This window comes from Vulpes lagopus, chromosome 4 (genome assembly GCF_018345385.1).
Source record: "Vulpes lagopus strain Blue_001 chromosome 4, ASM1834538v1, whole genome shotgun sequence".
Lineage (NCBI taxonomy): Eukaryota > Metazoa > Chordata > Mammalia > Carnivora > Canidae > Vulpes > Vulpes lagopus.
In genome coordinates, this window is record NC_054827.1 from 57784114 (window position 1) to 57804938 (window position 20825).

The 20825-nt window shown below is 46.1% G+C and overlaps 1 protein-coding gene across 1 annotated transcript in view; it reads left to right on the forward strand.

Moving 5' to 3' along the window:
- CNTNAP2 (contactin associated protein 2) overlaps positions 1-20825 on the forward strand; it is a 1951553-nt gene that overhangs the window by 1778424 nt on the left and 152304 nt on the right. Inside the window, exons 19-20 of the mRNA XM_041753355.1 lie at positions 10366-10602; positions 19005-19138. Coding sequence (XP_041609289.1) covers positions 10366-10602; positions 19005-19138 — 371 coding nt within the window. The remainder of the gene's footprint in view (positions 1-10365; positions 10603-19004; positions 19139-20825) is intronic.

The following is a 20825-nucleotide window of genomic DNA, read 5'->3' on the forward strand; positions in this document are numbered from 1 at the left end:
TAAATAAATAAATAAATAAATAAATCTTTTTTAAAGGTTATATCCCATTTTTAATGCAATGTTTAGACAAAAGGAAATGGCTCTGGATTTTAGGACCTGCATGTCAATGTCTCAAATCCATGATTTGTTGTTGTTGTTGCTGTTGTTGTTTACTCAATAGAAATCACCTTAATATAACAAAAGTTTATCGTAAGTAATTGGGCTGATTGTTCTTTTCGATTAACCTGTTAGCTGGTAGAAAAAATAGAATTTTATCACTTACGGAGTCAATTGTGTTTTTATGTTTGTGAGTAGTAAACAATCAGTGGTTACTTGGTAACTAATTTCCTTTTAAAATTTCCAAAGAAGAAAACTGGCAAACAAATCGTTTGTAGAATTCTGTGAAAACAGCTAGAACTTGCTTAAGTGTGGCTGGCAGAGAGGAAAGAGCATAGACTCTGAAGTCCAGAAAATCTGTATTTGACTGTCCCCTCCTGATTAGTGGGATAACTCTGGGCAAATTATTCCCCTAAGCCTCAGTTCCCTTATCTGTAAAAATAGGGATGATAACATCTATGTCGAAAGTGTTGCTGTTGAATAATTTATTAAATAGGATAATGTATGAAAATTGTGTATTGTGACTGACACATAGCAGGAACCCCAGAGAAGCTCATTTCCTTATGGCGTATAAATACGTATCTGGCTCCAAGTCACAAGTGCACTCACTGAATCAACAAACTTTCCGTGAGTGCCTCTCCCTATTAGATCCTGGGGCTACCAGGATCACATAGAGGAATGAAAAGCAGCACTTGTCCTCAAGAGCCCTCAGAGTCCAGAATTCTATTTGGCTTGTCAGATCAGCGGAGCAAGCAAGAAAATTTGGGACATTTAGTGTTAAGTGAAGGACAAAGAAGAGACAACTTGCTACTTACCAACAGAAGCGAAACCGCCTAGTATCTTGCAAAAGGCATAATATGTAATAAATAATAATAATAGTATGTAATTAAATAATTTTATAAATAAATAACCAAGCAAACAATGTGATTCCTAAAGGCAAGGGCTTTGTAGCGGACTCTGAAGTTAGCAGAGCAGAGGTGAAATGAGACGGGTGACTGGGTGTCAACTTTATCCACTAATGCTCATCAAGCAAGTGACCAGTGTGGCCAAATAAGTTCCACCCTGCTAAGCCAATAAAAAGAAGAAAAAGCAGTCAAGGGGCAGCCTGGGTGGCTCAGTCAGTTAAGTGTCTGCCTTTGGCTCAGGTCACAATCCCAGGATCCTGGGCTCGAGCCCCGCATCAGGCTCCCCGCTCAGCGGGGAGCTGGATTCTCCCTTTGTCTCTACCTGCCACTCCCCCTGCGTGTGCTGGCTCTCTCCCTCTGTCAAATAAATAAATAAAATCTTAAAAAAAAAAAAAGGAAAAGAAATAAAAATTAAGACCATCTGTTCAGTTGCAAATCATTCGGTGCTTTTAGATGTATTATTCTAAATGGATCTTATAACACTCTGATTAATGAACTGTTGTTGTAATTAATGACAACGGCTAAGTTGATGGAATGCCACCGCTCTCAAGAAGCCCACTTTACAAAGGGAATGAAACCGAGAAATGTCAACTGAGAAAGGTCAGGGCGAACCAACCAGATGAATATAGTGTTGGTATTAAAAAACAAAATTCAAATTCAGTTGAGCTCAATTCAATAAATATTCATTGTGTTTCTGCTGAAGGCCAGGGCCTGGCTAAGGTTACTCTTACCCTCAGAAGCCCACATTTTAGTGAACTGCCAGATGCATAAACAAGGCTTTCAATTTCCAACCACCTCGCCCCTCTCTCTCCTCCTCCCTTTCCAGTATGAAAGACGTGGGCCTGCTATGCTGGGCTGCTGCTTTTAAGAAAAAACTTTCTACATAGAAATATATATATGCACGTGTCTACATGTAGCCTCACAGTGGCTTTCAAAATGATGTGTGTGCATACAAATGTGTGTGTCTGGGTGTATATTTTTCCAGAAATGGGAACATCATGGGATAATAGGATTATGTTAATGTTTATTTCCTCACTTCAGCTTGCTTTTAAACAGTTCAGGCAAATTGAACACCAATAAAAAAATTAAATAAATAAATAAATAAATAAATAAATAAATAGTTCAGGAATTAGTATATAGTATACACTATCTATACTTCATATATACGTGAAGAAGCCTATATATCTATATATATATATAAACACACAAAAATTATGGTGAAGAAGCATATACAAATATATATGCATATATATATATATATATAAACACAGAGAGAGAAATATAGTGAAATGTTAAAAGTTAGAGAATCTGGATATGGAGGATATGGTTCTTGGTGCTAGACTTGCCACTCTTCTGTAAATCCGAAATGCTTTCAAAGTGGACTGCTCTCCCAAAACTTTTAAGATGAAGTGACTCGAGACCCTCTGTAGCCTCTGTCCTGCCCTTTTTCCCAGCAGCAGGTCCTGGGCACCTGTCACCCCACATTTCACACCAAGTTCTACCCAACAACCTACAGCAGCAGCTCTCCGCCCCGGCCGCCCACCGCAGAAATCCGAGAAAACAGTGAAATATGCCAACAGGCTGACCTTTTCCCAGACTGGTTAAATAAGTTTTTCTGAGAGTTTGCCTTAGGTATTAAAAAAATAATAATTAATTAATTAAACAAAAAAAAAGCACAGCCGAGGTCGAGAAGCTCTGACGTCATTTCTGGAACACCACTCTCCCTTGCCTTTGTTCACACTTCTCCCCACACTGCGAATGCCCTAGCCGCCCTGCGCATCCTGCAAAGTCATATTTGCTGTCCCCTCCCTCATGAAGGAGACGAGACCTCCCCACAGGAAGAGGCGATCTCTCTCTCCTCTTGCTATTTCTTTCTACTCTGTTGTTCTGGATCTCGCCCTGTATCCCAATGATGTGTTTATGTCCCAACCAACTGCCAGCTTCTTTAGGGAAAAGTCCCCGTCGTGTTTGCTTTTGTTATCAGCACGGGCCTGGCCATGGAGTGAGATTCCAAGACATGTTGACTAAATTAAAAGCAAATGAGGCTACACTTGTTTGTATAACTAAAGTCAGAAGAGACCCAGGAGGGCACCGGAGGAGGAGCCTTTGCTACAGGTGACACTTAGGGAAGGAGGTGGCGCTGACACCTGCCGGGGACGCGTGAATAGGGGCGAGAATGGAAGGGCGGACAGCCGGCTGGGAAGGAGCTACAAGTGCCACAAGCAAGTAAGGCAGCCTGGCCGGACCAGAGGCGGAGGACGCAGGCACTGGGAGATGCGGCTGAGCAAGAAGCAGGTCCAGGTACTCAGGGTGATGAAGTGGAGGCAGCATCTAGCACCGAGCCAACGCACACTGAGCATCTCAGCGTATCATTTCTGAGTTAATTAATTTGTATTATTTTTCCTTACATTTCTTTTTTCTTAAGATTTTATTTATTTATTCATGAGACACAGAGAGAGGGGCAGAGACATAGGCAGAGACAGAAGCAGGCTCCATGCAGGGAGCCCGACGTGGGACTCGATCCCGGGACCCCAGCATCACGCCCTGAGCCCAAGGCAGGCGCTCAATTGCTGAGCCCCCCAGGGATCCCTCCTTAAACTTCTGATGGTCAAGTCACGATATCTGATTGAACCACTAGCCATCTCCTCCAGAAAAAGGCATACACATTGTGCCTGCATTTTCAGAAGATTTGCAGATTCCCTGAACTATATCTAGTGACCACCTCCCCCCACCACACACACACACACACACACACACACACACACATGCCCAGTGATATTCTAAATTTTAAGAAAAAGGACGAAATTTCAGTTTAGAGGTGATGCACTCTCCTCTCACACCAATCCATGCACCAAACTGCAACCAGAATGATCTTTTAAAATCACAAATCAGATCATGTCACCTCTGCTTGAAACCCTCCAGAGTTATCTTTTACTTGTTATGCAAAAAAAAAAAAAAAAAAAAAAAATCCTCAAGATGCCACTGTCTTTCTGGACTCACTTCCTGTCATTCTCCGCTGAATTTTCCCCTTCCTACCTTCTTGGCCTTCCTTGCATTGGCCCTCAGCACCCCCTCTTTCCCCGGGGCCTTCGCATTATGCTCTTTCTCCATTTTAGGAGGCTTGCTCTGTCCCCAGTACCACTTACCTGATGCTTCTTCAGTGATTGACTTCAATATCATTTACTCCTTGCTAAGCCTCTCATAGCTTCCTGGCTTGCAGAAGGCACTTAATAAATACTTTAAAGGATGTATTTCCTAGCCATAGAAAGATGTAGGTTCGGGGGGGAGGGGGGATTTCTCTAAGATGGGAATGATTTAAGCCCACAGCGATTAAATGACCTGCCACACACCAGGGCCATAGAGCCGGTTGGCAGCAAAGCCAGGACTAAAGCCACACCTTTGGTTTCCTGCCCTCCTGCCACACATACACATTAATCCCTGACTGCCTGTGTCAGATGGAGCTCATTGCGACGGAGTCCTCTCTCTAGAGCCACTTCTAACCCGTCCACCACCATATTTTCCAGGATGCTTGTTAACAGCATCAGGAGCACCCTGGAAATTCTGGATGCAAACTATCTTCCCACTTAAGACTCGAGCAAAGGTGTTCAGTGCTGTCGGCTCTGTAGTTCCAAGCAAGGAGGCCCCCTGACTCCTACACGGTCAATCCATAGATCATATACCTCATTGATGTGTTCAAATAATACACTTTACCCTTGTATCTCATGGGCAGCGCATGCCATTCAGGCTAAGACTTCAGAGATTTCCCCTTTGGTATTTTTTCGCTCTCGTGCAGATTCAGATGCTTGAAGCTTATTACGTAGAACCTGACCTGCAAGTAACCTGGCCTTCAGAGAGAAGGGTGGGGAAGCGGTTACAAAAGACATGTACTCACCTGGGGAACCAGAGCAGGCCAAGGTGTACATTGACCCATCCTGGTCCAATGTCGTTAGTCCGAAACGATTATAGTCAGTTGAAGAAAACATCAAACAAACTGAATAAAAAATTCAGGAGGGAAATTCAAAGAGGCACATTTGGAGAGAAAAAGCAGATTTTGCCAGTGTAAGGCCAGGAGAGGAACTGGTTGTAGTTCAGGCCGGCAGGGCCTTAGGGGTTCAACAGAAAACAAGTTAAAGCAGCGCCGGGCCTAATGCAGAAGCAGGACGTGTGCCGGGGGGTGCGGGCTGAGGTTTGCAGGATCAAGGGTCCACGGAATTTATTTAGCTTTTTCACTAGATGATGGATTAAAAAGTCAGCAATGGGAATGATCATTCTGGACGGTGGAAGTCCTTGGTGAAAAAGCTTCATGATCCTGAGACTGGGGTTCAGGTCTCCGTTTCCTGTAGTACAGTGTCTGCTCTGTGGCAGTTCTTCTTGGATTTTATAGAACTTCTTATAAAGTACAGAGCTTTTGGGGTCTGGGGTCCCAGGACAAGGCCAAAGAGAGCTGTGGAAGGCCGGAGGGAGTAAGCGGATATTACAAGGTTTGTTTACAGCAGAAGGGGCCTTTTCTTATGGATTGAATGTGTGTCCACCTGCCCCCCTCCCCGAATTCCTGCATGGAACCCTTAACCCCCAAAATGACGGTGTTTAGAGCTAGGGCTTTTGGAGGTAGTTAGGTTTAGATGAGGTCATGAGGGTGGGGCCCCCATGATGGGATTAGTGCCCTTGTGAGAAGAGGAAGAGACGGGAGATCTAGTTCCCTCTCCCTCCTTCTCTATCTTTTTCTCTCTCTCCCTCATCTCCCTCTTCTCTCCTCCTCCCTCTCTCTCTCCCCCTCTCTCTCTCTGCTACGTAAGCACATAGGGAGTACAGGTCTGCCTGCAACCCAGGAAGAGAGCCCACCCCCAAAAAAATCAGCTCGCGCCCCAATCTTAGACTGAGAGCTTTCAGTATTGCAAATAGAGACTTCTTTTTTTTCGAGCCACCCAGTTATGGTCAATAAATGTGGTTTGCTTGAATGTCTGGGCCATTGACCAAGTGAGGTCATGTGCCAGAAGCAGTTGACACAGGCTGGGAGATCTTCTGTGAACATCTCCTCTCAGCTCCATATTTACTAATGTGTTGGTGGTTTGGCATCAGCCATGGCAGGAATGTTTAGACCCTGGGAATTGGCGAGCTCTCTAAATCAGGGCCTCCCCTACATGCAGACCCAGCTATTTGACGCTTGCCAGCATACCACCCGCGTATCTAGACGAGACACTTGTGTGAGAAGGGTTTCCTGCAGTTCTCGTGTTCAGAATCAACCTTTTTCTGTTGTGGTTTCTATGTTGATCACTAATACAGGATGACACTCTTCGGTTCTCTTTCGTTACCATCCAGAGTTATTCAGCATTTATGGGCTCTCCTGGCAAACCAACCATCACCTGGGGCATTGTTTCTATGGGGGAACATTTCCAAGTCACAAGTTACTAACTTTAAAATAAATGTTTGGGGGACACCTGGGTGGCTCAGCGGTTTAGCGCCTGCCTTTGGCCCAGGGCGTGATCCTGGAGTCCTGGGATCAAGTCCCACGTGGGGCTCCCTGCATGGGACCTGCTTCTCCCTCTGCCTGTGTCTCTGCCTCTCTCTCCCTCTCTCTCTCTGTGTGTGTGTGTGTGTCTCTCATGAATAAATAAATAAAATATTTAAAAATAAATAAATAAATGTTTGGAAAAGAGCCCATTTGTGAGTTAGGGACTTTGAATTCTGGGTCCTCATGGGGAAGTGAGAGAATGAAAAGACTCACGTTGATTTTTTTTTAAATATAGCCTAAGTGAAAAGGGAAAAAGAAATGGAATGATTGTATGTGAGGAGGAAGAGATGAGGGGCAATTTAATAATGGGGGTGGGTACTAGCTGTTTGCCTTTCCACGGTAAGCGTCTCGGATTTGGCTAGATGAGTATTTTTTTTTTTTTTAAGATGAGTATTTTTTTTTTTTTTAAGATGAGTATTTTTATGATATTATTCTGGGATGGACAGTTTGTGGATTTTATTCCAAACAGACTTCCTTTTGTCAATAAGGGGTCCATTTTGAGAACCAAGAAATGATTAGAACAAGGTTGCTCGTCTGCTCCCAGATTTCTGGCATCCTTACGATCCTGCATCTGCAGGTGGTGTTCTGTGGCTCGGGATTTTGAGAAACATGATATAACTCAACAAATCTCTTTTGTAACACATCTTAGAATAACAAGACTCCACATTTATCATTTTTTTCCTATCCAAAAACTGAATGTCCTAAAATTTAAGCTACCTCAGCCTAAAACCATAAATTAAACATTCTAAATCAATAATTTTTTATTATCCAATGAGGGAAAAGGTGTTATTTGGGGCTTGTTAAATTAGTGTTATTTTAGTCGTTCCTTCAGAAGGGATGGGAGTATTCCTTTCCTTAATGATATTACATATCTTGATTTAGCATTTCCTGAAAACCATCTGAAACAGTGAAATGACAGCTGTAAATCTGCCACTTCGAAGCTGAAATGGTTCACATCACTCCCAGGCCCTGGTTTAACAGTTGGTTTATGATGTGGTTTCAGAATAACACTTTTGAGCCTGGTATTTTCCTTCCTCCAAAACTGACACGAATCCATAAAGCTTTTTAACGATGACTCTCAAATATACCAAAAGTGTTCTCTGTGGCATATTTTTTGGTTTGTTGAAATAAAATCCTTAGCTTTCTGAGTTCCTCCTCATAATCTGCCTTGGAAGGATAGTCACCGCTTGAGCTGCAAGACGCAGCGTATCTCCCCTTGACAGGACTGCTAGCTATCTGCTTCGCCAGGTGTGCTGTCCTGCCTCAGCTTTGGCTCCCAGGGTCCCAAACTCCTGTGTGCACGAGCATAGCCTGGGGAATCTGCTGTGCATGGTGATTGTCAGGACCCCCTGGCCTGGATTCTGGAGCTAAGGCTTGGGGACCAGCGTTTGAACAGAGAAACGTCATCAGGGACTACGTTCAGCCCACTCTCTGGAAGTGCGGTGACCGGAGACAGTCCGGCTCAGGGAAGCCCAGGTTCTTGCTGGCGATGGATGGCATCTGTGACCGGGGTGCCGGGGCTTCCTCAGCCTCTGCTGCCCAGAACCTCTCCATAGGCCCAGATTCTTCATGCCTTGATCTTCAGTGTCAAGTGCCACATACGTTTCTCTCTTCCTTTCTGTCTGCCCCTGGTTTGTTCCAACTCTCTGGCCTTGATCTTGAGCCCTCCTCTCACCCCCTGCTCCCTCCAGGCACCATTTCCCACCTCTCCTCTCCTGCGTGGCCCCACATAATGACCCTTCATACTCAGGGAGAACTTCTCTGTGGCAAAGTGAACCCCTTGGGATGTCTGCTGCAGGTGACCTGCCTGGCCTGCTCTCTTTGACTGTCCCCCACCGGCCCCTACAATCCATCACAGCAGCTGGCCTATGAACATCCATCTGTCCCACTAGGCTCTGAACTGTCGAAGGCAGAGATCACCTCCTTTTCCTTCATTGTCTCCCCATTGCCCAACCTAAAATGTAGTGGGGGAACTAACGAGTCTTGCATAGACAACTGACATTGTAAAAAGAGTATATGACCTTCCCCTGAGGCACGATGCCTCTGATCGCACTGTCTCCACACCAAGTGCTGATGCTTCTCCGTCAACTAGACAGAGAGTTGGTCTCTCTTCACTTTTCCACAGCTACTGCCTCTGGCTCTTTTGGTCCCCTGTTCCATGTCTTTTACCCCAGATGTCCTCCTTGGTCCCTGAAGACAGGGCTGATGCTCCTCATATTCCCTGGTCCTGCATTTAGATGCCTGGTAGTCTAAATCCTCTAGATGGAGAGCTTCTTGGGAGCAGGGATGGTCACCTCAGCACCCAGCAGAGTGCCTGGCACCCCTACGCTACTCAATAGATGTTTGCTAAAAGCATGGGAAAACCAACTCAAGATCCTCCAGGTGTGAGATGGGGATTCTTATTACATTACCTGCCGAGGAAACTGCCGTAACAGTCATCAGAAGGATTTCAAATTGTTGACGTGTCTCTCTCCTCTCATGCCCAGGGTGGCGGCCTCTGACATCCCAGTGAGTCGTTCAGTGACTAGCGTGGGTTAAGTACTGTCTAATTCTGTATTTCCCATCTCAGGTGCTTATGGCATTTTGAGCAAACCAGTTGTTAATTATGTAAGACAGTGTCACACATTGCAGGTTGTTTAACAGGTTAACAGATCGGTGAGCAGGTCAGCACAGCCCAGATTCACACCAACAGGTGTCTGACTCCAGACCCTGATTCACTACTCTCTGCCGACTGTTCTGGATATATGTAACAAGGACAGACTTCCAAATTTCTAGGTGAAAAAAAAATCCTTTTGGAATTTGTCCTCTTCCATTAATGACAGTGTAAAGCTGTGTTTCACAAAATACCTTCTGAATAGGGCTAATCTGGTGGATGTCAAATGTTGTAAGCATAAAGCATTGCACAAAAATGAGGTTTGAGAAACGCTTCCAGAAGGACACCTGCAGAGGGCAAGACAGTTACAAGGAAGACAGAACAAAGCTTGATAGGGAAACTCAGCCTTTCGTGGTGAGCTCGGAGGTGATTTTGGAACACTGGGGACCAAGCAATGGGACAATCAACAGAGGAGCTGGTATGCCAGGAAGTGATTAGGAACCAATTAGCAATGATTAGGCCATCAACAGAGACCATGAAGGGTCAGTGACTCTTCTTCTAATTTCATAATAATAATAATAATAATAATAATAGGTACAATTTACTTCTGCTGATCATTTCACATGATCCTTTATTGTCTCCTTTTCACATATAAAATACTGAGGGCAAAAGCAGCAGGTTAAGTAAATTCCCATAAAGCCACGCAGCTAATTAATGAGTGGTCATATTTGAACCCAGTTCTCTCTAATTTCACATCTTATGATTTTAGGCACTGTGCCCAAAGCGTCCCAGGACTTCCTCAGGGTTCTGTCAAGGGCTTTCCTGTGGGAACCTGTGTGAGCATCCGAACAACTCTAGTCTCACAGAGGAAGCCCATGAGCTCCTTAAATTGGTGTGTGTGTGACAGTACTGCCTCTATTTTCAGGGCGCCTCTTCAACCTAACTTGGGTATTTGGCCTAACTACCTTCTGGAATGATGTAAGCTTTTAACTTTTATTAATCTATTTTTTAATTTACAGCTCTCCATACTGGATTAAGTGACTTTTTTTCTTTTTTGATAGATAATCCATGTTGAGGAAATAAGGGCCATCTCTATAGAGAGTAGCCCAATCTGATCCCCCCTCCTGGAGTCAGGACCTGCCTTCCATGACCTGAAGCTATGGCGAAACTAACGGTCTACCTGAGTTTAGATTGTTGGCCGGATCAGCGTCTGATTTGCCCTCATTTTTCAATTTTCTCTGCCCTTTTCTTTTCAACAGATGTTGGTGCGTTTTTTGAAGAGGGGATGTGGCTACGGTATAACTTCCAGGCACCGGTCGTCGGTGCCAAGGAACCGGGCAGCAGAGCAGAGAGCTCCCCTGAGCAGCAGAACGCCCCTCCCGACCTGGCCCATGAGAGCATCCGCTTCAGCTTCAGCACCACCAAGGCGCCCTGCATTCTCCTCTACGTCAGTTCTTTCACCACAGACTTCTTGGCAGTTCTCATCAAACCCGCTGGTAAGGACAAGGATGCCTAGGCTCCGCTGCTTAATGTTGGGTGAACAGAATGTTCTAGAAAGTCTGGATTGCTCTTGTCTTGTCCTTTATTCTCCACAGGATGTTGAGCAAGTCATCCAATGTCTTTGAACCTCATTTCCCTACATGAGAGCCAAGAAAGCAACTTGTCAGTTGAGTGCCTTCTAGCAATGTGTCATAGTAGTAATGTTGCTAAGGCACGTCAAGTGCTTTATGGGGAGCGTATTACATGAATATGAGATTGTTCCATATGTATAATGATGATTTTTTGCTCCTGTCAAATAAATACATGTGCTGCTGTACTAAATAGAGATGAGCTCTGAAGTAGTAAAATTAATGTAATATAAATCAATGAGTTCTCCTGATTTATGATAACGTATCAGTAGGTTCCTACAAAACATATGTAACTTTCAATAGAAATTGAAAACCAGAGATGTTTTCATTCCTAAACCCTCTCAGAATTTTATTTTTTTTTTTCCCTCTCAGAATTTTAGATCCATAAAATATATCCCTGGCATAAGGCTTGCTGAAAGCAGGAGCATATGTACACTTGTAATGTCTGGGACCATCTTGATCTCCAAATAGGCATGGAGCCCGAGCAAGATTGAAATGGGCCTCTTGTGAGAATATTCAAGTGTGCTCATGACCTCTGGGAGGAGTCCAAGCGGTCCTGAGACACATGAACATCTCAGACACTGAAGGGGCCATTCCTCTCAGAAGACTCGAGTTCTGAGACACTTGAAAATTCTAAGGTCGCTTTTTCACAAATAAGAATACCGTAGGGTTATCAGGGAGCAAATCTGTCACTCAGTTCCCGGAGAGATTACACGGGCTGAGAGTGTGGAGACAGCCTCTCTCCTTGCCCACACCTTCTTGCTCTGCACTGATTATTCCGGCGGGGTCGCTTCTTAAGGATCAAGATTATCTTCCATGGGAGCAGAGATTATTATTATGAACCCAGGTCAGCCTGTGTTTTAAAACGTAGTAAATTCTTAAACTACTGTGGTCAATTCACTGTTGGTTAAAAAGATTGAGGGCTGGGGTGGGGGAGGCATGGCTATTTCCTAAGATTTTCCCTTTCGGTAATTATTGCTAAAGAAATAAGCCAAAAATCAGGCGAAGATGCGGCATGACAGTGTTCCTCTCAGTGTTATTTATAAAAATCAGCATTAGGAAGGACCTAGATGTTCAACTGTAGTAAAATGGTTAGTAAAAGAGGGTAATATTCCATTTTAAGGAATATTATGTATCCATTAAGAATAATATTTATGGAGAGCAATGGGGAAAATAGTATGGAGAAAAAGTGATGTAATACAATGTTAAGCCAAAAAAGGAAAGAGAGGGAAAAAAAAGAAAGAAGAAAGAAAGAAAGAAAGAAAGAAAGAAAGAAAGAAAGAAAGAAAGAAAGAAAGAAAGAAAGAAAAGAAAAGAAAAGAAAAGAAAAGAAGGAAAGAGAAAGAAAGGAAAGATAGAAGCTTGACTATACAATATCATCTTGGATTTGTGAAAAATATGGATAGGAAACAAAAAACAATAATATGAACACAAAGTGCCTCTTGTCTGTCCATCTGCTTTTCCTGAGCAATACTTTTATAAATGTCAAATTCTCACAATGAGCAAGCAACTCTGTTGTCATCAGAAAGGGTAATGACTAAAATCAATGAGGAAGCAGAAGATAAAAGGACATAACCCCTGCTTTCCAGAAGTTCACGAGTTGAGTGTATTTCTCCTGGATCAGGTCAATTGATTTTTAACCCACTGATGTTCTCCACCCACCCACAAGCCCCAGACTCTTGGGGCTTCAGAGGCGACTCTTACATAATAGGGCTTGTCAAGTCCCTGCCACACTAAAATTCAGTCCCCAATCCTATATCAATAACTCACATTCCCATAACCCACGGCCGTCCCTGTGTGCGCTCATGCTGGTGTTTGCGGACGTTGACCGTGTGCAAGGGTTTAGAGCAATCAGTTCCATATCGGTGCTGCCATTTATTGATGCCCGAAGGTGTGCTGTGTTGCACATGCATTAATTCCTATGAGCCACACAACTACGAGGTCGGTATCATTCTTTATCCCCTGTCAAGAGATGATACAACTCAAGTATGGAGAGGCTAAGTGGCTTGCACTCTCAGCTGGCGATGGCCACACCAGCATTTCTACGCTCAGGTGTCTGATTCCAGGCCCCGAGACCTCCGCCACCCTCTCCGTGGGGCCGAGAGCTCTAGTGCACTCTCCGTGCATTGGGAAAGCATGACCAGTGGGTTTCTTCCTAATCTTGCAAGGCCATCTTCGAATTGCTGTTTAAAAATTTGTGTTTTTTTTTTCACACTTCGAAGACGGTATTTTTGTTTCACTGCTATTTAAAGTTAGAAAATTCTGAAGGAAAAAATCAATAAGGACTGTGCCAAAATATCAGGAAAAAAATTTAAAAACCTGAGAGTCTTAACTAAATGCCCTGACATCCCTCAAACTTGACATGTTGAAAGCATGTTACCATCCCTGAGTCCCCAAAACTAGCCCCTTCTCCAGACTCTCTGCTTCGTACTGTGCTGGTCCCCCCCAACCCCGAGATACCTGAATTCCCAAGCACCACGCGGTGTCATTTTTAATGCTTAAATGCTCCATCCCCCTCCTTTTGCGAGCCACCCAGGCAAACAAGTCCTGCAGATCCTTCACACCATGTCCCTCGGGGGTATCTCTTTCCTTCCCCGCTGCTAGTCTGTGCCAACGTCTTCTACTTCACTGCCTCCCAACCTCATGCAGGCCCTGGCAGGCAGAGAAGATCATTGCATCTGGAATGGTATTTGAGTAAATGGACGAGGTTGTGTTTGGGAGGCCACCAACCTGGGGGCTCCAGCAGCCCGGCCTGCTGAGGGGAGCCCAGCTCCGGGCACCCATTTTTCCTTCAGGGGATAGCAGTGCACCCCAGCACATCCGGGGGGCTCTGACCCACCCCACTCCCTGCTCGCTGTGACCCACCACAGCCTTCATCATACACAGTGTCCCTCATCATGGATCAGTAGGGCCCGCTGCCCCGCCCCACGAAGGGCAGGAGAAAGCCCAAATCCCACAACCTGCCAGTCAAGACGACAGGGCTCTGGGCTGAGAGCTCCCAGTGTAGAACCAGAATGTCTGTGTTTGAATCTGCTTCTGCCTTTTGTGCGGGTTGTGGGATGGCGATCGTGGGCGGTCAGCCCCAAGCCCTGTGCCCTGTTCTGTAAAACAGGGCCTCCCTCGTGGGGTGTCATGAAAATGGAATGAGGCAGTAAGTGTGAAGCATTACCCTATCCCTATGCAGTCTGCAGTCCAGGTAGGTGTTGGCAGTTACTACCGTCCACAGCCCACAGATTTAATCTGCATCTGGCCATTTGACCTACATCCAGTGCCACACATCGCAGCTCTTCCTCACGGCCCCCCAAGCATGTGTGACACCTGCACCCTTGCCCACCGGGCCCCCTTACCTGGAGGAGCTCCATCTTCCTCTGGGCTCTAACACCTGCCTTTCACTCTAGAGCCAAGTCAAGTCTCACCTCCTTGCAGTGACTTCCCCTTACTTGAGACTCTCGTTATACTTATTTTCAATGTCATGTGTCTGGCACTCGGTGTGCCGTCTTGTTATCTGTCTTTGTTATAAATACGCCCTGTCTTCCCAGTGAGATGAGAAGCCCCCAGCACTACATCTCCTGCCTACACGAGGTGCCCCCTAAGTGTTTGCTGATGGTAATGATGATGGCCAGGAGAGAATCAATCTGCTAAGCATGTTATTTGCTGCAGCCAATAAACGAGCAGTCCCTTATAACTGCTTTAATTCACTTGGGAGATGCACCGGAGATGCAGAAGTGAAGTATTTTTCCATTTTAATAATATTTTATATTAATGGAAAATATTAATATTCTCCCTACCATCATTTAGTGCTTCTCTTGTACTATTATTTGAAAGGAATACATATATCATTTAAATGTTATTATTCAAGAAGATTGCCATTACTGTTTATGGATATCCCCTACCTATAAATTTCACGTTCCAACTCGTCTGTTTTCTCAAAGCAAATCATTTCCGTCGCCATTAAGTGAGGCAGTTACAGAAATTTTAAATCATATTTACAAAGAAAGAAAGCCAGAAAAGAGAAAAAAAAATCATGGAAGCAGCTTAAGACTGATTTTAATGAGCTGGGGAACGTAAGGGGACCAATGACAAAGACAGTAGGGAGGAAAATAATCTGGGTTTTTGCCTAATTACTAGTTCCTCAAACCGCTAGCCCTCAAAGGCAGGGCTTGGCCTTTCTTCTCTTTGTACCCCAAGGACCAGACACAACGGGGTTGGAGGTGGGTGTGTGTCCTAGAGGTGGCCTCTGCCCTCCTGATAGCCAGGCAGACAGCCCACTTTCAGGCCTTGAAAACTCGGATTCAACAGTGCTTTTCATGTTCTGCAGAAATGAGTAAATAAACGATGAATGAATACAGCTGGCTGTGATTTTACGCGGTCGAAGCACAAGAAGTAGAGCGTAACAACTCAAGACAGTCAGTTTGTTCTCCTGCACGTAGCTGAGCAACTGTCTCCTCTCACCCCCTGTTCAGGTCCAAATAATAGGCTGTTTTTAATGCTATTAGGGTAAAGGGGGAAAAGATAGGGTAAAGCGCTGAGGGGTGGGACGAGAAGCACCTCAGAAAACAGGAGCAGCATATTCAAAGGTCCTGGGGTAGAAAGGAGAATCATATTTTCTGGGGCATAACAGAAGGCCAAGGCAGCTTGAATGTAAAAAGCGAGAGAGTAAATGGCGTCATTGGAAAACAACGCATCGGGCAGAGCTCAGATCAGACAAGGCATCTTCTGCTATATTAGGAACGTGTGTCTTCATTCTGTGAACGACTGGAAGGCTTTGAAGAGTTTTTAGTGAACCAGTGAAATCGTCAATCATGCATTTTCAAGAAATCTCTCTGCAAGAAAAAAAGGCACAGAAGCAGGGAGACCATTTCATTCATTCAACAGACATTTATTCAGCACCTACCAGGTATCAGGCATTATTCTAGGAATTAGGAATAAAGTACATGGGATTCCTGGGTGGCTCAGTGGTTTGGCGCCTGCCTTTGGCCCAAGGTGCGATCCTGAAGTCCCGGGATCGAGTCCCGCGTGGGGCTCCCGCATGGAGCCTGCTTCTCCCTCCTCCTGTGTCTCTGCCTCTCTCTCTCTCTCTCTCTCTACACGTCTATCATGAATAAATAAATAAATCTTTTTTTAAAAAAGGAATAAAGTACAGAGAATGTAAACAAAAACTATTACTCTCATGGGGGGAAAGGGCAGAAAAGAGAGGACCTGGCCAAAGCAAAGGAGTGGGTCAATTCTTTTAACTAGGAAATCACAGAAATAATCACTAGGAAGACACTTGAGCAGGTTTGGGGTCAGCCATGCAGAGAACTGAGGAACGAGCATCGTAGACAGAAGAGCCAGCAACTGCAAAGGTCCTGAGGCAGCAACATGCTGGCTTCTAAAGAACCAGCAAGGAGGCTACTGTGGACTGGTGAGGAGTGAGCGAGGAGGAGAAAAAGAGATTATGTCAGAGATACTAGGGGAAGATCATATAGGGCCTGGTGAGCCATTGGGAAGACTTGGATTTTTACTCTGGTTGTGATAGGAAGCCGTGGAGGGTTCCGAGCAGAGGAGCACTACGTCTGCCCTCTGAGAAGGGACTGGGGAGTGGGGGCAGAGGCTGGGTTGGGGCAGGGGAGCTGGGGCAATGGCAGAAGCAAGGAAGCTTGTTAGTATGGAGGTGAGTCCAGCAATCCAGGCAAATGACGCCGGTGGCTTGGTCCAGGGGTCAGAAATGGAGGTGATGAGGAAAAGAAGTGTCAGGGTGTGTTTTAAAGGAAGAACCGCGGAGATTTGCCAGCAGATCGCGTGTGTAATACAGGAGGGACAGGGGAGGCAGGGCTTTCGGCAGGAACAGGCTGGAGGCTGAAGTTAGGCATTAACTGAAATGTGGAAAATTGAGACGGAAAACTGTCTGGGGGGAAGAGCAAGAGTTTTGCGTGGGGTCTGAAGTGCCAGTGAGACCTCCCCTGGGATGGGATTGGTGGTGAGGGAGAGCAGAGAAAGAAGGGGCTCAGCTAACAGTGCAATGAGGCCAAGGGATCCCTGGCGGCTCAGCCGCTGAGCATCTGCCTTGGGCCCAGGGCGTGACCCCGGGGGCCTGGGATCGAGTCCCACATCGGGCTCCCTGCATGGGGTCTGCTTCTCCCTCGGCCTGGATCTCTGCCTCTCTCTGTGTGTCTCTCATGAATAAATACATAAAATCGAAAGAAAGAAAGGGAAGAAAGGAAGGAAGGAAGGAAGGAAGGAAGGAAGGAAGGAAGGAGGGAGGGAGGGAGGGAGGGAGGGAGGAAGGAAGGAAGGAAGGAAGGAAGGAAGGAAGGAAGGAAGGAAGCCAAGAGGCCAAGAGGGCTATTGCTAAGGAGAAACTGATTCGGATCAGGTGATCCAGACAGAAGACGACGCAGGTGAAGCTCAGGTGGTGGCCGTCAGGCCCCCGATGCCACGTGGTCAGCACAGAGTCACCAAGTTGAGCCAGCTCTGCCTGGAGCTGCATCCCCCAGGAGGAGGGAGGGCTCCCCCGGGGTCCCCACAAGCCCCCCCCCAACCACCAGGGGACACCTGTGCCTACAGAGATGCAGGACGGGCCGTGAATTCACACTCACCCAGGAGGGGAAAAGCAGCAGCGCTTGGCCGAAATGCTGTGAGCAAACCCATCTAGGATAAAACACCAGGGCCAAACTCAAAAGCAGGGACGGTTCGTCAAATTTGTCCAGAGAGCAAAATCAGGCCACACGGTTAGTTCTTGATTAATCTAATGCACGCTGCTGGCGGGTCCAGGCACGCGGGGGAATAGTTGAGCCAGGGCGGCTGCGCGCCGGGGGGCAGCGTTCCAGAAACCTCGCATTCAGTCATGTGTATGTGGATGCGCAAGGGCACGACAGATTTCGGGGAAAAGACACCGGCCAAATAGTCACAGTAGTTATCTCTGGATGGTGGGATTTCTGGTGACTTTCTTTCTCTTTTTCTTTTTCTTTTCCTTTTTTTTTTTTCCTTCATTTCTAAGAAATCTGGATAATCTAGAAATGGTTTCAAATCATTTCTAAGTTTTGATTATCGTGTTTTCTTTCATGACTTGCCAATCAGGCTCTCCACGTCGTTCCTCCGGGAGGCAAAGGAAAGAGGCAGCAGGGACCCCGGTGAGACGATCTACAGCCGGTCAAACCCTGGCTGGGTGGCAGGCTTTGGTCTTTAAGCTGTGGGATGTCGGAGGCTGTGAACATGAAGAATCCAATTTGGGTTAAAAAAAAATGAGATTAAAAAATTGATGTCTCGAAGAATCATAAATAAGAAACACAAGTCATGCTTGCTGTGCAGGTTAATGAACAGCAGGCTCTAGAATATTATATTAGTCTTTTCGAATATTATCTGTCGTTGCTGGGGGGAGACAAGCAAGACGGAGAGAAAAACAGGGTGATTTGTCCGAGGCAAAGTGAGCCAGACCTGAGGGCCAGTGAGAACCCGGGGTCCCGGGGAGCCCATCTTTCCTTTGATGTGCATCCGGACTGATGCAATCTCTAACCTAGAATAAAATTCATCGCTTTGTTTTCTTGGCCTCAGTGAAGCCACCCCAAATCCCATGTGTTTCTCTTTTGTAAATTATGTTTATTTTTAATATTGTATGCTCATGTTTCTTTTATACGCCGAATGTCGCACTTTGCTGGTGGCGCGAGACCATCCCTTCGTCCTGCATTTATTTTTTATTTCACGTAGTATTTTGTCGCTCTGCCTGTGTCTCCATAGTCCTATGCTGTGTGTGTCCGCATCATCCTTCCCAGGCTCGGTCCCCGCTCGGATCATTTATACCATTTGCTGCTTCAGCTTTGAGATGATGGTCACTGATGGCCCGCGGTTGGGGGACTATGAACTCCTGCGTGCCTGAGGCTCTTAACCCTGTGGTTTGGCTTGTGCCATCGACCTAGCGAGTCAGAACTCAGAAGAGCCACGGTATGGGCAGGCAGCAAAACAGGCCAGCCTGAGCACCAGGGGGTGAGAGAAGTGACATGGAAATGAAACCTAGCGGCGCCTGGGTGGCTCCGTGGGTCAAGCACCTGTGTTCGGCTCAGGTCATGATCCCGGGGTCCTGGGATCGAGCCCCATGTTGGGCTCCCTGCTCAGTGGGGACCCTGCTTCTCCCTCTCCCTCCATCCCTCACCCTCACTGAGCTCTCTCTCTCTCTCCCTCTCCTCTCTCTCTCTCAAGTAAATAAATAAAATCTTCTAAAAATAAAATAAAATACAATGAAATGAAACCTAGAGCAAACAAATTACAGAGTCTCTTTTCTTTCCCTTCCGTAGGAAGCTTACAGATTCGGTACAACCTGGGCGGTACCAGAGAACCGTACAACATTGACGCAGACCACAGGAACATGGCCAACGGACAACCCCACAGTGTCAACATCACCCGGCACGAGAGGACCGTCATTCTCAAGGTACATACCTGTGTGCATCGCTTCTATGGGAGACGGGTTAATGATCCCTGTCCTCGGTTATACTTGGCCACTGGTTATGGTTGGGGTGGTTGGCTTGGTATCATTGGGGTGGTTGGGTTGGTATGGTTGGGGTGGTTGGCTTGGTATCATTGGGGTGGTTGGGTTGGTATGGTTGGGGTGGTTGGCTTGGTATCATTGGGGTGGTTGGGTTGGTATGGTTGGGGTGGTTGGCTTGGTATCATTGGGGTGGTTGGGTTGGTATGGTTGGGGTGGTTGGCTTGGTATCATTGGGGTGGTTGGGTGGTTACGCTTTCTCCTACAAATTCTTGATCAACCAAGTAGAAGGGCGTGTAGATACAGAAGGAAAGACAATGATGGAGTTAACAGCAAAGACATCTCTTAGGGAAAAGGTAGACTAAATGTGCCCTATGTATATTTTTGCCTTGCTGCTTCGAGTCCACACGTCTATCAATAGACTGGGTGACGGGCACTGAGGAGGGCCCTTGATGGGATGAGCACTGGGTGTTATGCTCTATGTTGGCAAATTGCACTCAAATAAAAAAAAAAAATCGACTGGTTTTATCTGTCACACCATCCTCTCTTCTCCGTGCTCTCAGATGTCTGGAGCTTATCATGCTTCCCAGCGAAGGCTATTTTGGTTTATCTGACCTACTTCTTTCACTTACTCCAACACAATATGAATTAAACTGTGGTTGGGGTTTTGTTTGGGTTTGTTTTTGTTTCTGTTTTTTGTTTTTGTTTTTGTTTTGTTTTGTTTGTTTGTTTTGTCTCTGTGGATGGATGCTCTGCCTGAAAAAAAAAAAATCCTTAAAACACAGACCTGCCCCAGAACCTCACTCTGGTTGTAGGCTTTTCGGCACACGAAGGCATGGTTTTATGATGACCGTCAGATTTTATTGCCGGTTCATTGATGGTCCCTACCCCCCACCACTGATTTTCACAGTGGAGGAGCCAGCCTGAGAGGCCCCATGAATAAAACAGAGTGAGGAAGTCTCCCTGGGAACCAAGCCAAGAGATCAAGGATGGGAACTCTCCGTGCGTTCTCTAGAAGGAGTGCAAAATAGACACCTGTCAGGAAAAAGAACAGCAGGGGGATACTGTTTTGTCAGCAGAGTGGAGTGTCACTTGGCAGGGGTCCAGCGGCCACTCAGACCTCATCCGGGTTCGGCTGGTTGCCATGTGAAGTTCGGGCCGCAAAGCAAAGGCACAAGTCCCGTCGGGCTTTGAGCGCCGGTGGATGTCAGATTCATGACTTGATATGGAGTTTGCGCTTGGCCCTTAGCAGGAGATGCTAGAGGGTACTTTGAGGACGGGTCTTTCCTCAGAAAATGACAACGCGCAGTTACGGTGTCTTGTGCCATCAATCAAAGCGTGTCAGTAAGGTGACCCGCCGAGGTGGGCAGAGTCCCTGAGCCTAGCACGGCGCCCGGCTCATCTCAGAAGCTGCAGGTTATTTCCTGAGCAAACCAAGCCCGTCGTGAACCATAACTCAAGGTTTATTCAGGAACGCCACTAAGGCCCGGATTGGTACAGTTTATATCGTTACAGGATGAGGATGGTTTTATGGCATTTTTTCAACCTTGTGTTCATTGGCTTGCAATTAGGAACATTGTCTTGTCTTAGCCCATGCCACCTGTCACCTCTTGCGTAGTGGCGTCTCTTGCCA